General features: G+C 35.6%; 1 protein-coding gene across 1 annotated transcript in view; it reads left to right on the top strand.

The window, feature by feature from the left end:
- NARF (nuclear prelamin A recognition factor) overlaps window positions 1-16,303 on the top strand; it is a 78,899-nt gene that overhangs the window by 24,128 nt on the left and 38,468 nt on the right. The window contains exon 4 of the mRNA XM_001368153.4: window positions 7,554-7,686. Coding sequence (XP_001368190.1) covers window positions 7,554-7,686 — 133 coding nt within the window. The remainder of the gene's footprint in view (window positions 1-7,553; window positions 7,687-16,303) is intronic.

The following is a 16,303-nucleotide window of genomic DNA, read 5'->3' as shown; positions in this document are numbered from 1 at the left end:
GGGTCGTTGAGTTTGTCATAGACTGTCTTGCTGAGTTCACTTACCCCAAGTCTATTCCACTGATCCTCCTTTCTGTCTCTTAGCCAGTACCAAATTATTTTGATGACCACTGCTTTATAGTATAGTTTGAGATCTGGGACTACAAGGCCACCTTCCTTTGCCTTTTTTTTATTTCCCTTGATATCCATGATCTTTTGTTCTTCCAAATGAACTTCGTTATTTTTTCTAATTCAGTAAAAACATTTTTTGGAAGTTTGATGGTTATGGCACTAAATAAATAGATAAGTTTGGGTAGGATGGTCATTTTTATTATGTTAGCTCATCCTACCCATGAGCAGTTAATGTTTTTCCAGTTGCTCAGATCTAGTTTTAGTTGTGTGGAGGATGTTTTGTATTTGTGTTCATATAGTTCCTGTGTTTGTCTCAGGAGATAGATTCCTAAGTATTTTATATTGTCTGGGGTGATTTTAAATGGAATTTCTCTTTCTAATTCCTGCTGCTGAGATGTGTTGGAGATATATAGAAATGCTGATGACTTATGTGGGTTTATTTTGTATCCTGCAACTTTGCTAAAGTTGTTGATTATTTCCACTAGCTTTTAAACCAGTGGTTTACTTTTAATCAATCTCCCTAATCCCCTCCCTTAATATGCTTCCCTTTCTGGTCACTCCCTTTTTGTTCCCATCTTGTTTTTTTTCGAGTTTGTTAAGTTCCCTCCCCCTTCTTCCCTCCCTTTTTATACTCCTCCCCCACCCCCCTTAGTTTTCCCTTCTCACTTACCCTTTAGGATAAGGTAGAATTCAAGATCCCAATGGATCTAGATGCTCTTCCCTCTCAGAATTGATTTCACTGCGAGTAAGGTTTATGTATTACCTATTAGCATCCTCTTCCTCTCCTTCTTATAAGAGTATTCTTCCCCTCCCCTTCCCATGTGTATCTTTGTGTGATAAAGATTATCTTATTTATTTTATTTCTTCAAGTATCTCTGGGTACCATCTTAAATTCCCCCAACCCTTTTTCTTTTTTTGTATATTGTCTTATGTCCTTAATGCCCCAATCTTTTCTTATGAGTGGTTCTTCTAATTACTATAATAATGAATACAATTTTTGAGAGTTACAAATAACATTTTCCCCATACACTAATATAAATAATTTGATCTAATTGGAGCCCTTAAAGAAGAGAGTTTGAATTAAAAAAAACAACTTTTCCCCCCTTTTCTATCTCTTTCTTTTTCATCTTTTCATGTTTCTCTTGATCTTTGTGTTTGGATATCAAACTTTGCACTTATTTCTGATCTTTTCTTTACAAATACTTGGAAATCTTCTATTTTGTTCAATGCCCATACTTTCCCCTGGAAAGATATAGTCAGTTTTGATGGATAGGTGATCTTTGGTTAAAGACCTAGTTCTCCTGCCTTTCCGAAAATCATGTTCCAGGCCTTGCGGTCCTTTAGTGTGGAAGATGGCAGGTCTTGTGTAATCCTGATTGGTGCTCCATAATATCTGAATTGTCTCTTTTTGGCTTCTTGTAGAATTTTCTCCTTAGCTTGAAAGCTTTGGAATTCGGCGATTACATTCCTGGGAGTTGTCTTTTGGGGATTTAGTGTAGAGGGTGTTCTATGAACTCTTTCAATGTCTATTTTACCCCCTTGTTCAAGAACATCAGGGCAGTTTTCTTGGATGATTTCTTATAGTATGATGTCAAGCTTTCTGTTTATTTCTGGCTTTTTCGGTAGACCAATGATTCTCAAATTGTCTCATCGTGATCTGTTTTCTTGATCTGTCATCTTGTCAGTGAGATATTTTATCTTTTCTTCTATTTTGTCAGTCTTTTGACTTTGCTCTATTAATTCTTGCTGTTTTGCAAGGTCATTGGTTTCCAGTTGCCCAAATCTGGTCCTTAAGGCCTGGTTTTCTGTTATAATCTTTTGGTTTTCTGCTTTAATCTTTTGAATTTCCTTTTTGATTTGGCCTATCCTGCTTTTCATGGCTTCCAGCTGTTTTTCCAATTGGGAGTTCTTGTCCCTCAAACTGTTATTTTCTCTTTGAACTATTTCCCACTTTTCTTGCCAGAAGGCTTCCATCTTTTTGATAAGCTCCAATTTAAATTCTTCAAGAGCTTGTGGACAATTTCCATTTTTTTTTTGAGGATTTTGGCATTGTTTGAATTTCCTTCTGTATTTCCTCTGTAGCCTGGGTTTTTCCTCCATTAAAATTTTTGAGCGTTGATGCCTTTTAATAATTTTTTTTTTGGTTGTGGATGGAGGTTGTGGCTCCTGGGCGCAATTTGCCATCATTGTGGGGGTTTTTCCTTCCCTTTTTAGTAAGAGATCTGAGTGAGATGGGCAGGCTCTCTGTGTATGAATTCAAGCAGCAAGGATTTTGCCTGAGGCAAGCTCTCAAATGTCAACAGTTTCTGCTGTTTGCTGCCCTTCTCTGCTCCTCCTTGCTAAGAGAGCCCACAGTCTGCGCTCCCCAGCCTGCCGGGGTTTCAGGGGTAGGTCCTTGGTATTTTAAGTCAGCCCCCAAGGACCTAGAGGTGCCCCTTGCTCACTCCAGAGGTGTCCCTTGCTCGCTCACTGATTCTGGCGCTCACTGGCTCTGACTCTGGCTCTGTAGGTGGGGTGGGGGAGGGTAGATCAACTCACATTAGGGTGGGAGCTTTTTCATCCCCATATAGTGTGGAAATGCCCAAATCCCACGTACCTTCAATGCTGCGCCCTACTGTAGAGTCCCTTCATTCTTATGAAAATGGTTTTTGGGGTCTTTTGAGGTAGTCTATATAGGTGGGTCTGAGGAGAGGAAGCATCCCCCATGTCTAGACTGCCACCATGCTTACCCAGAAGTCTACCAGGTACTTTAGATAGTTACATATCTCAGTTATCATTGAGAATCTTAAATATCTTTATCATCACCTTCCTATGTAATAATGTAATCCAGTTTGATACCATTGATTTCCAGAGTATCTTAATATTAAGTTCCTTAGGCACTTCAAGTATCAATTTTCTTAAGTATCTTAGTTATCACCTTCCTATGTAGTAATAGAAGTTTAACCCCATTTTTTCCCTTGATTACCTTAATTATCTTAAGTACTTTAAGTACCTAAATAGTTCTAAATCAAAGCTCTTAAGTATTCTGGCTATAAATTTCCCATGTGGGAAAGTGATTAGTTTGACCCCATTGAATACCTTGGATTTTTTCTTTTCCTGTTTGCCTTTTTATCCATCTCTTGAATGTTGAATTTGATTTGTTGTTAAAATAACTTTCCAGGGTCAGGCTTTTTCTTTTGTATTTTACTCATTTTGGGAGACTTTTTTGTGACCTTGCTTATATATAGAAGCTCAGCTATACTGCTAGGGTGGAGGGACCACACTCCCTGGGTTCCCTTCAGTGCCACCTACATTGGATTGAGCTGGTTTCTGCTCCTCAGCTGCCAACTCCCCTGGGTGTCAGAAGTGTCATGTTGCTGCTTTCTGTTGAGGGTTTCTACAAGTGTGCATGGGGTCACTTCTTAGAGTGTGCTGGATTGCTTCTGTGCATGCACTGGGCTGCTTCTCATGCTGCCAGTTCCACTGCTCTCCTTTCTTACTTCAGCTTGATGGGGTATTCCTGCTATTTCTCTATGTTTTCTTTGGCTGACACCCTACTTCACCCTGTCTTTTGTTGGTTCTGTTGCTCTAAAATTTGTTTTGAAGTGTGGTTTTGTGTATGTGGGTGGTGTCGGGCATTCCTTTCTCTACCATTTTGGCTGCCAGAAGCAGAAGTCTCTCTTTGGTGTTGTGAGGCATGGGTGACACTGCTCTATGAGTAAAGAAGAATTATATAACTCAAAAGAAATGAGATATATAAATTTAGAGACACCTCCAACCCAAATGTTCACAAAAAGGTATTTACGCCTGACCTATGATAGAGCCTTCTGAGCTCATGTTGGTCTAATGAGCCATGGTCAGACACACTGTAAGTTGACCCCAACTTGTGATGTCATTTGAGTCCTCTTTGAATATGAATCAACAATCATCAGGTTACTGGTTTATATGACAGAGAGGCTTATTAATTAATAACTTATTATTTCTTCTGAACAGCCGTTGATAACTATAGTTTATCCAGGTTATCCCTGTTTTATACAAAAAGGTAGCCTCATTCCTTACTAAGACAAACCCCTCCCTGCATAAGCAATTCCATTCCTTCCCATCTCCTTCAATAAATTGCCTCCTTAGTACACTCTCACTTTTCTTCAGTCTATCCCTGTCTACTGGTTTCTTCCTCACTACCTATAAGCATACTCATGCCTCTACCATCCTCAAAAACTGCTCCCCCAAAAGTTACCAATGATTACTACCAAAATCAGAAGACTTTTCTCAATACTGAGTTTTCTTGATATCTTTGTGGCACTTGACACTGTTGATTTCTCTGCCTTCCTCTTGATATACTTTCTTCTCTGGAGGTATCTGGAAAACCATTCTCTCTTGGTTCTCCTTTCTGATTCAGCTTCTCAGTTCTCTTTGCTGGATCCTTATTCAGGTCACAGTCTATCCTGAGCCCTTTCTTCCCTTTATACTATTCAACTTTGTGATCTCAATCAGTTCCCATGGATTATTACTGTCTCTAGGCTGATGATTCTTCATTTTGCCTAGTCCTAGCCTAACCACCTCCAGGCTTGCATTGCTTTCTAACTGCCTTTCGGATATAAAAATGATATCTAATATCTATATAGCTCTTATTATGTACAGGTGTTATGCTAAGTGCTTTACAATTATAATTTCCTTTGATCCTCACAACAACAGTGGGAATTGGATACTATTATTATCCCCATTAAAAAAAAAAAGGAAACAGGAAGCAGTGGTTGGTTAAGTGACTTGCTTAGGATCGCACAACTAGTAAGTATCTGAGGCTGATTCCAGATCGAACACTAAACACTACCTCATCTACCTGTCCATATTGGATGTCCAGTAGACATTTTAAAATTAACAGACCCAAAATAAACTCATTTCCCCCTTCAAGTCTTCCCTTTCTCAGTTTCCCTTTACTGACAAGAGTATTGCCATCCATCCTTCCCCTAGGCTAGCAGTCTATAATCCTTCATGCCTTACTATCTAGCTTTATTCATTTATTTATTCTGATGCCAAGACCTGCCAATTTTACCTTTTCAACATCTCTCAAATATGTCTCCTTTTTTTCTCTGCTATTGCCGCTAGCCTGGTCTTGGCCCATATCATTTTATACTTAAACTATTATGCTAGTCTGCTGGTGGGTCTCTCCCCACTCTGATTCATTCATCATTCAGCCACCAAAGTGATTTTCCTAAAGTTCAGGTCTGACCATGTCCTTCTCATCTAATCCATAAACTCCAGTGGTTCCCAATCTCCTCCACGTTACAAAATCCTTGGTTTGGCATTCAAATCCCTTCATAGCTTAGTCCCTTCTTTCCCTTCCTCCCATCTTTCTAGGTTCTTACCGTTTTCTATGCCACATACTCTTCTAACTGTTCTACAAACAAAACACACCATCTTGTTTCCAGGTGTTTTCTCTGGCAGTCTTACAAGCCTGCAATGTTCTCTGTCCTCATCTCTGTCTCTTGACTTACTTCAAGTCTATTAAAATCCCACTTTTTGTAGGAAGTCTTTCCCAACCCCTCTTAATCTTGGTGCCTTTCTTTCTTCATCGTTTCTTCCTTATCCTCTCTATACTGTAAACCTCAAAATTCCTTAGACTTAAAAATGTTGGAAATTTCACCATTGGGATATTTCATACTTGGAAAATTTCTTACTGATAGTCTATTGGAATGGGAACCCCATTGGCATGGGAGGTTCCTTCTCTTCCCTTCTTCAGATTACTTTAGGACAGAAACCTTTTGCTGAACAATGGAAAGGACTTTGACCTATGCTTAAGCATAGAACAGGAATTTCTTTGAATCATGATTGATTTTAGAATTGATACAATGGAGATACTTGGAATAAATCTCCACCCTATTCAGTCCTAACAGGATTGAGTAAGGGCTGCAGCCTAGATCAAAGATTTAATCATTTGAAAATATGACCTTCAACAGACATGGGCAAAAGCCAGAAACCTCTGGGCGGTCCTGGGTTAAGCTAGAGCCTCCATTGGCACAGGGAAATAGATGGACAGTGATTGGTAGATGTGAGAACTGAGAGGAGGAACTTGGATGGTTTCCTTAAAGATAGGAGGGTCTGGAGACTTGAGGGGGGGGTTGAGGAATTTGGTCGGGGTGATTGCGGGGACTCGGAGAAGCTTGCGCTGAAGGAAGCTGAAGGTGGGGGCCTCTGAGACTGTTTCTCCATTTTGGTCACGTGAGTGATAGGGACTGATCTCTTTTCTTTGCCCCAGCTATCTAAGGGCTTGGGCCTTTTGGCCCAGCCTAAACAGAAGGGGTATTTAAGCCCTATTCCCTTCTCTCCCTTTTTCTCTCTCTCTCTCTCTAATTCCTTTCTTGCTCCTATTGTAATTAAACTCCAAAAAAGGCTGACGGTTGACTTGAGTTTTTCATTTAGGAATTACATAGCTGAATTCCTTGGCGACCTTAAATTAATATATATCAGTCTTTTAAAGTGATTCCCTTGTCACAATACATATTTGTTTACTTGTTGTCCCCTCCATTAGATTATGAACTCCTTCTGAGGAGCTGGGACTGTATTTTGCCTCTTTTTTTTTTTTTGTAATCAACCCAGTTAGAAGATGTTTGGTAAATTTGTATTTACTGACATAACATCTATGTTTTATGCTTCACAGTCTTCTTGGTGGCTATTTGATTATTCTAGCTGGTTGAAGGCTAGTAGCTATGAAAATAATAATAACTAATATTTATGTGGCATCTTAAGGCCATTACATTTTAAGACCATTTAAAACATTATAGAAATATTTCATTTGATTTTCATAATCACCCTGTAGAGATAATTACTATAATCCTCCTTTTTCAGATGAAGAAATGGGTATTAGAGAGATTAAATGACTTGACTGATGTCACAATAGTTAGCATGTATAGGTTGCCAAATTTAAACTGAAGTTTTGCCTGACCGCAATATAGAATTTTTTCAGCTATGTTGTTCTGCCTCTCTGAAGTTTCCAATGTATCATAAATTTCCTCTCAGCATTAAATCAGAAGTGTATCTATTGTTTTATTAAATTAAGTTTTTTAAATGATTAATAACTCAAGTGCTTATTTAGGGTTGAAAAAGAGTATGCATTATATAAACAAAGTAAATGTCTTGTGGAACTATGTATCCATTGCATGGAAAGACTGTAAAAAATGAAGTAAAACTTTTCGGTTGATGTGTGGCATTGCAGATTGTTGGTTGACATTCAGTTATAGGTTCTGTTCCCTGTTCTTTCCCTAACTCATTGTGTGATGTTTTAGTCAACTTATTCAACTTCACTGCCTTTTAAAAAAAATTTAAATAGAAATAATAGGATTTTGTTTCTCAATTAGATAGTCTGAAGATTTAATGAATATTAGTAACACATCTTTGAGGTTCTTTGGAGAGATATTATATATAAATATGGGACATTTTATTTATATTTTGTTTATTTTTTTTTAGAAATGTGATTCTTCACACCACAAAGTGTTGGCAGTGTCTATATGCCCTCAGTCTTTGCCTTATTTTGCTGCTAAGTTCAATCTTAGTATAACTGATGCATCAAAAAGACTCTGTGGTTTCCTAAAAAGTCTTGGTAAGTTGATTTTCCTAATTATAGTTTCTGAGGTGGGAGGAAAAGATGCATTTGGTACTTTAATTTTAATCTTTGTCCTTTATTCTCCTTGTCATAATTCTGTCTATATTTGTATCTTAAGCCTATCATGATATTTGGGGACAGGACTGTGTTTTATTTTCTTCTTGACATTTTTTTGAATGGCAGGAGAGTGGGTAAGGGAGATGAAAACTAGATACTCATGCTTAAAGAATATAGGAAGTACTTATCTCTTAGCTAAGAAAAATGAGGTTAGTTTTTTGGATGTTTTAAATTAAAACCTAATTCTTAGGCTGCTTCATTTACTGACTCACATGCACAGAATGGTTTTTGTTGTTACTATAGTGATCTGTAGTGCCAACATTGTTTTCCTTAAAGCAAGGAAATGAAGTTACTATTTATTTGACCATAGTGTAATAAGTTACATCAGTGGGTGGGGATTTGTGGTTAAGAGAACAATAAGAAAGGCTATAAAGGAATCTCCCATATATTCTCCAACAAAGATATAAAGAGGAATAATGATCAGGAAATTCAGAAGAAAACAATGCTAAGTATCTCTTTTTAGTTCAGGTTTGAACATAAATATAGGAGGCACTGAGAGAGGAGTTCTTTCAGGAAACTAGTATAAACTCACTGAAAGAGAGCTGAAACCTGTGCTCTGATAAAGGTCATTCTAGAGGGCCTGGAAGCTGTCAGCATTAAGTTGACATATTGACATATTCTGCTACTCAGAGGAAGGGGAAGCTAACTTGTACCAAATTCCAGGAAACAAATTGTTAAATTTTCAGCACCTTAAAAATCAGCAAATGCTACAGGCCAGGGACTCATAATATTCTGAGCACAGATGTGGAAGGGGAGGTGAAAACAAACAGCAGGAGCACCAGCAATCAGAACAGGGTCCAAAATAGACTTTATGCATTTCATCCAAAGAGAATAAAGAGTAGAGCCTAGCCCTGAAGCACAAAGTAGTAAACCAGGAAGTGAAGCTAGAGATGACTTTAAGAAAGAAAAGAAAAGAAAAGAAAAGAAAAGAAGAGAAAAGAAGAGAAGAGAAGAGAAGAGAAGAGAAGAGAAGAGAAGAGAAGAGAAAAGAAAAGCCTGAGTACAACGTAGAAACTCATGTTGAGAGACTCCTGAGAGATAAATCCATAAGATGAGAATTATCAAATGAAATAAGCAATGTAGAAAAAAGGAAGGAAAATATATAATTTAGGGCTGAAGATGGAAGGCAAAGTTCCCCAGTAGCTAACTGAAAAAAAAAATAGAAAAGTGAAATTAGAAATCTGACTCTGGAAAAAAATAAGAACTATTGGGGTGAGGGAGGGAAATAAAAAGATTGGAGGGAAGGATAAGATATTATCAAAAGGAATTGATTAATGATGTTGGTCAAGGAAAAAATCATTTTTTTAAACATATTGTCTTAGAATTGATACTAAGTACTGGGGTTGTGACTTGGCCACAGTAACATGGCTAGGAAGTGTCTGAGGTCAGTTTTTAACTCAGATCCTTTTGACTCCAAGCCAGGTGCTCTATCCACTATGCTACCTAACTGCCCCTAAAGAGAAATGATTTGGAAAATCATCAGATTCTCTGAAAAACATGATCTAATAAGAAACCTGGGTAATATATTTCTAAAAATTCTAAGAAAATATTGTTAGGACCAGAAAGAAAAATGAAAAATAAAATCTACAATGATACATGTATAACCCAGTGGAATTATTTCCAGAATGGGGGAGGAAAGAAGGAAGGAAAAGAACATGAATCATAACCATAGAAAAATACTCTAAATGAATTAATTTAAAATAAAATAAAATCTAGAAATGCCAAATTGAAAAGACTTATCATGGCAAAAATCCAAATCTTGCAAGAAAAAGTATATTGTAAACAATGAGAAAGGAAGAGTTCAAATGCCAAGTAACCACAATAAAGATCAAGTAAAGCTATGCTATAAAAATAGGAGAGAAAATCTTGGAGTATGATATTCCAAAAGTTTTAGCTTTCAAGATAGTATCATCCTTGGGGTAATAGAATAGGGAATTGGGCCCTCAATAAAATAAAAGACTTTTAAAAAACTTTGAAAATTAATAATCTAAGTTCATTAGAGGAATGAAAATGAATAAATGTTGATCAAATACTTCTATCCTAATAGGGAGAGAGGAGACAACTCTCTTCAAAAATCACAAAGGAAGTCAAAACAAACTAGGGTTGTAGGTTTAATTTTTTTTTCGTTCTGACTTGATGGTATTAAGTAAAGAAAGAAAAGCAAAGGTAGAAAAGGATAATAATAGGGTTGAATAGTGGATGAACTTTAGAGTATGTGAAAATAGTACACATGCATGGAGGATGGGGTAGAGCGATCAGGTAGTTTATGAACTCTACTTGTATGAACTGAACAAAGGAGTTGGATAGAGAAATACATTGAAATCAATAGAAAACTATAAAGCAGGGTCAGGGAGAATGAAGAGAGAGGTTTAAGAGAAAAGGAATAGAAAGCAGCAAGACTAATTTCAGTTTGAGAGGGTGGATCATAAAGGAGTTAAAAGAAAAGAAAAAATATAAGAACCAGTGATTAGGGTCTGGATGACAAAACAAGAAAGACAATGGAGTCACTATCAGTATTCATCACATTCCATTTCACTATCTTTTCCTTTCTAAAGGATGGGAAAGGGAGTGGTAAGAAAAATAAAAGTATTATTTCATAATGAAAGGAAACACACAAAATAGCAATGATGACCAAAAATGGGAAGGGGAAGCATTCATCTATAAAATGGAGGAGGATAGAGAAATACATTAGAAAGTACAATCCAACAATATGTTGAAAAGAGAAAAGATCCATACAATTAAAATGAAAGGACTAGAGCAGAATTTATTTATTGTGCTTTAGGTGAACTAAAAAAAAAAGCAAGAATAGCAATTGTGATTTCAGATAAGGCTACAGTAAAAATAAATATGATAAAAGAAATATCAATGGCATAGCATTTTAAATGCTTTTTAGGAAAAGTTAAAACTACTGGGAGAAGTAGAAAGTAAAACTGTAATAGCTGGAGTCCTCAATGTATCCCTTTTATCCCTAAACATCTAACAAAAAGAAAACAAGAAAGTTATTAAAGACATGAGTAGAATTTTAGAAAAGTTGCATATGGTAGATCGCAGACCCTGAATGGGCTAAAAGAAAAATTTTGTATTCGTGTGTATATAAGTGTATTTACTTACACATATACACACATATATATACATATGCACTCACACATATTAATGTGAAGTCTCTTATTTGTACATGGTACCTCTGCAAAGTGATCACATGCTGTGTAAAAAAAAAATTCAAATACCAATGAGAATAGTAGTAATATTGAACATATCCCTTACAACCACAATGAAATAAAAATTATGGTAAATAAATGACACATGGAGGAAGTTTCAAACTTAATTTCCAGACATTTTAGTAAACAAAAGGGAAACAACAGATCAGAGGGATGTAAAATAAAAACCTTACCAAATTTCAAGCAAAGTTGAAATTCCTAAAATTAGAGTAAAAAGAAACAAAATTGAAAGCAATAATTAAATGTATATGTAAAACTAGTAGCTTTAAAAAATTACATTGAGGGAGGCGGAGTGAATATGGCTGCTTAGAAGCAGCAAAAGTTCCGGCAAGTCATCACAAGGGTCATTCGCTATGACCAGGCAGGATTCATACCAGGAATGCAAGGATGGTTCAATATTAGGAAAACCATCCACATAATTGACCATATTAACAAGCAAACTGACAAAAATCACATGATTATCTCAATAGATGTAGAAAAAGCCTTTGATAAAATACAACACCCATTCCTATTGAAAACACTAGAAAGCATAGGAATAGAAGGGCCTTTCCTAAAAATTATAAACAGTATATATCTAAAACCATCAGCAAACATCATCTGCAATGGGGATAAACTAGAAGCCTTCCCAATGAGATGAGGAGTAAATCAAGGATGCCCATTATCACCTCTATTATTTAACATTGTATTAGAAACACTAGCAGTAGCAATTAGAGAAGAAAAAGAAATTGAAGGAATTAAAATTGGCAATGAGGAGACCAAGCTGTCACTCTTTGTGGATGATATGATGGTTTACTTAAGGAATCCTAGAGAATCAACCAAAAAGTTATTCGAAATAATCAACAACTTTAGCAAAGTTACAGGATACAAAATAAACCCGCATAAGTCATCAGCATTTCTATATATCTCTAACCCATTTCAGCAGCAAGAATTAGAAAGAGAAATACCATTTAAAATCACCCTAGATAATATAAAATACTTAGGAATCTATCTGCTGAGAAAAACACAAGAACTATATGAACACAACTACAGAATACTCTCCACACAATTAAAACAAGATCTAAACAGATGGAGAAACATTGAATTCTCATGGGTAGGACGAACTAACATAATAAAAATGACAATCCTGCCCAAATTAATTTCCTTATTTAGTGCCATGCTCATTGAACTACCAAAAAACTTTTTTACTGAATTAGAAAAAACCTTAACAAAGTTCATTTAGAAGAACAAAAGATCAAGGATATCCAGGGAAATCATGAAAAAAAAATGCAAAGGAAGGAGTACTTGCAGTCCCAATTCTCAAACTATACTATAAAGCATTGGTCATCAAAACAGTTTTGTACTGGCTAAGTGACAGAAAGGTGGATCAGTGGAATAGACTTGGCGTAAATGACCTCAGCAAGACTGTCTATGACAAACCCAACGACCCCCAGCTTTTGGAACAAAAATCCACTATTTGATAAAAACTGCTGGGAAAATTGGAAGACAGTATGGGAGAGATAAGTTTTGGACCAACACCTCACACCCTACACCAAGATAAATTCATAATGGGTGAATGACTTGAATATAAAGAAGGAAACTATAAGTAAATTAGGAGAGCACAGAATAGTATATATGTTAGACCTTTGGGAAGGGAAAGATTTTAACACCAAGCAAGACTTAGAAAGTGTCACAAAATGTAAAATCAATGATTTTGATTACATCAAATTAAAAAGCTTTTGTACAAACAAAACCAATGTAACTAAAATCAGAAGGGAAGCAATAAATTGGGAAACAATCTTCATAAAAACCTCTGACAAAGGTTTAATTACTCAGATTTACAAAGAGCTAAATCAATTGTACAAAAAATCAAACCATTCTCCAATTGATAAATGGGCAAGGGACATGAATAGGCAGTTTTCAGATAAAGAAATCAAAACTATTAATAAGTACATGAAAAAGTACTCTAAATCTCTTATAATCAGAGAGATGCAAATCAAAACAACTCTGAGGTATCACCTCACACCTAGCAAATTGGCTAACATGACAGCTATGGAAAGTAATGAATGTTGGAGGGTATGTGGCAAAGTAGGGACATTAATTCATTGCTCATGGGGTTGTGAATTGATCCAACTATTCTGGAGGGCAATTTGGAACCATGCCCAAAGGGTTCTAAAAGACTGTGTGTCCCTCGATCCAGCCATATCACTGCTGGGTTTGTACCCCAAGGAAAAAGACATGTAAAAAGATATTCATAGCTGCACTCTTTGTCGTGGCAAAAAATTGGAAAATGAGGGGATGCCCTTCAGTTGGAGAATGGCTGAACAAATTGTGCTATATGTTGGTGATGGAATACTATTGTGCTAAAAGGAATAATAAAGTGGAGGAATTCCATGGAGACTGGAACAACCTCCAGGAAGTGACGCAGAGCAAAAGGAGCAGAACCAGGAAAACATTGTACACAGAGACTGATACTCTGTGGTACAATAGAATGCAATGGACTTCTCCATTAGTGTCAATGCAATGTCTCTGAACAATCTGCAGGGATCTAGGAGAAAAAACATTATCCACAAGCAGAGGACAAACTGTGGGAGTAAAAACACCAAGGAAAAGCAACTGTTTGACTACAGGGGTTGAGGGGATATGACTGGGGAGAGACTCTAAATGAACACTCTAATGCCAACAACATGGAAATGGGTTCCAATCAAGGACACATGTGATACCCAGTGGAATTGCGCGTTGGCCATGGGAGAGGTGGTGGGAGGGGAGCGAGGAAAGGAAAATGATCTTTGTTTCCAATGAATAATGTTTGGAAATGACCAAATAAAATAATGTTTAAAAATATTTTTAATTTAAAAAATAAATAGATTTGCTCTTTAAAAAAATTACATTGATGTAATTTGATAATAGAATCAAATTGCTCTACCAAAAATGAAAGAGGAGAAATAAATGAAGAGGAAATACAAGAAATTATTAGGAACTATTTTGACTAATTATATACAAATAAAGCTAATAAATTCAATGAAGGAATATTTACAGATTTGATGGAATGAGAAAAAGTTAAATAAATGGGGGAAGAAAATATTTCAGAAGCCATAAATAAACATCCAAAAGCAGATAGTGTGGGGTGGGTGAGGCAACAAATCAGCATCCAAGGGAAATGCAAGTTAATTCTGTCTGACTCAAAGAAAAATATCCCAGATTTAATTCAGCATTACAAATTATTTGCAAGGAGAGGAAAAGAAGGTATACTTTCAAATTCCTTTTATGAATATCATCTTGATACCTAAACCAGGGAGAAACAAAGCCCTGAAAGAAAATTAGTATTGATGAAAAATATTGAATGAAATGTTAGCAAAGGCTACAGTAAAATATTTAAAATGTACCTCTGATCAAAATGGATTTATATCAGGAATGCAGGATCAGTTCAATATTAGGAAAATTATAAACATAATAGACCATATCAACAAAAATAATAAAAATTTCAGTTATATCAAAGATGCTTTAAATTTTTTTAAAATGTAATTTGTGTTCGATCCATTAAAATGGACCATTGCTTTATAGGGTAAATAGTGTCTGTTCCAAAACAAGATTTAGTGTTTTCCATGATACAGAAACACTGGAGAATTTTCTAATAAGTAAAACAAGATATTTATTATTACCACTGTTGGTTTTTAAGAAATTGAGGGAATAAGAATAGACAAAGAGAAAACAGATTTATTGCTTTTTTCAGAGTATACATACATCTGTTTACTTAGAGATCCCTAAAATAATCACTTCAATAAAATATCACTACATAAACTCACAAAAGTTGTTAACCTTTTTGTATGTTACCAAGTGAACCTAGTAATATAAGATAGAAAAAAAAAAAGAAATTTCATTAAAAATAAACTGTAAAGTGTTTAAAATTTCTGGGAATTCACCCACCCAGAAGATATATGAATATAACTATAAATGAATGTATATAGATAAATATATATATCATACACTCTTTACAAAAATATGAATTTGAGTAATTGGAAAGATAATTAGTTACTCATAGTCAAGCTATGCCCATATAATAAAAATGTTTTGACTGAATTAGTTTACACAATCAATGCCACAATAAACTGCCAAAGCACTACTTTATTTAACTATGCAACATAACAGATTTTGATCTCTCTAGAAGAACAAAAGGTCAAGAATGTCAAGGGATATAATGAAGAAATGTATACCTAGCCAAAATTATCAAAACTATTTCAAAATAGTTAAAGAATAGAAAAACTGATTAGTGTAATATATTAGGTACAAAAGGTACAGAAGCAAACAAACAGTGGTAGTATAGTGTTTGCTAAACTGAAATACAATCAACTACTAGGAAAATGACTCACCATTTGACAAAAACTTCTGGGAAGGCCGAAAAGCAGTTTGGCAGAAATTAGACCAACATCTCACATTACATACCCCTGTAGGCTCCAAATGGATACATGACTTTGAAATAAAAGGCCTTTTTGTAAACAGCTAAGAAACAGAAAAGATGTGTCTCCTATGTCCCAGTTTTTTTTACCAAATAAGGAAATAAAATGGGCAGTTTTGAACACATACAGCTGAAAAGTTTTTGCACAAACAAAATCAATTCAGATAGAAGAGAAATAGTCAATTTGGGAAAGAATCTTTGTGACAAACTAATAAACTAATTTATTCAATAAAAAACTAATAAATTATATTGAAGGTGTAGAGGGCATTTTTTTCAAATTTTTAAGAGCAAAGGCATTTCTAATAGTTAAAGGATCAAAGATGTTAACAACTGTAAGAGGAGAAATGCAAGCTGTTAAATCTGTATGAAAAAATGCTCCAAATCACTAATAATTAGAGAAATGCAAATTAATTAAGACAATTCTGAAGTTCCTCACACAACATTTTAGCAAAGGTGACAAAATAGGAAAATGACAAATGTTGGAGGGGATGCAGGAAGAGCAGCACATTAATGCACTGTTAGTGGGAACTATCAATTAGTCCAGGCACTCTGAGTTGGCCTAGACTGAGTGCTAGGGGAGAGCACTGTTTGCTGCTGATTACCACTTCTAGGAGCTCCCAATGTTTCCTCTCTAGAACTTTCTGATAACTGTAAATTTCTTAAGGGAGAGGTCTCCACTCTCAACACAGCCTTACAGCTTACACAGTAGGGCTCAGAATAGTGATGAGTTCTGCAATTCTAGAGCAAAAAAAAATCACTGTAGTTTCTCATTGGATTTTTTTGGTCATTATTCAGTCTCCTATGAACTTCAGGTTTTGCTTCTGTTAGTTTGGGAGAACTTGGCAGT

Source organism: Monodelphis domestica, chromosome 2 (genome assembly GCF_027887165.1).
Source record: "Monodelphis domestica isolate mMonDom1 chromosome 2, mMonDom1.pri, whole genome shotgun sequence".
NCBI lineage: Eukaryota > Metazoa > Chordata > Mammalia > Didelphimorphia > Didelphidae > Monodelphis > Monodelphis domestica.
The sequence above is the reverse complement of the archived record's forward strand: the minus strand, read 5'-3'. Positions and strand labels throughout refer to the sequence as shown.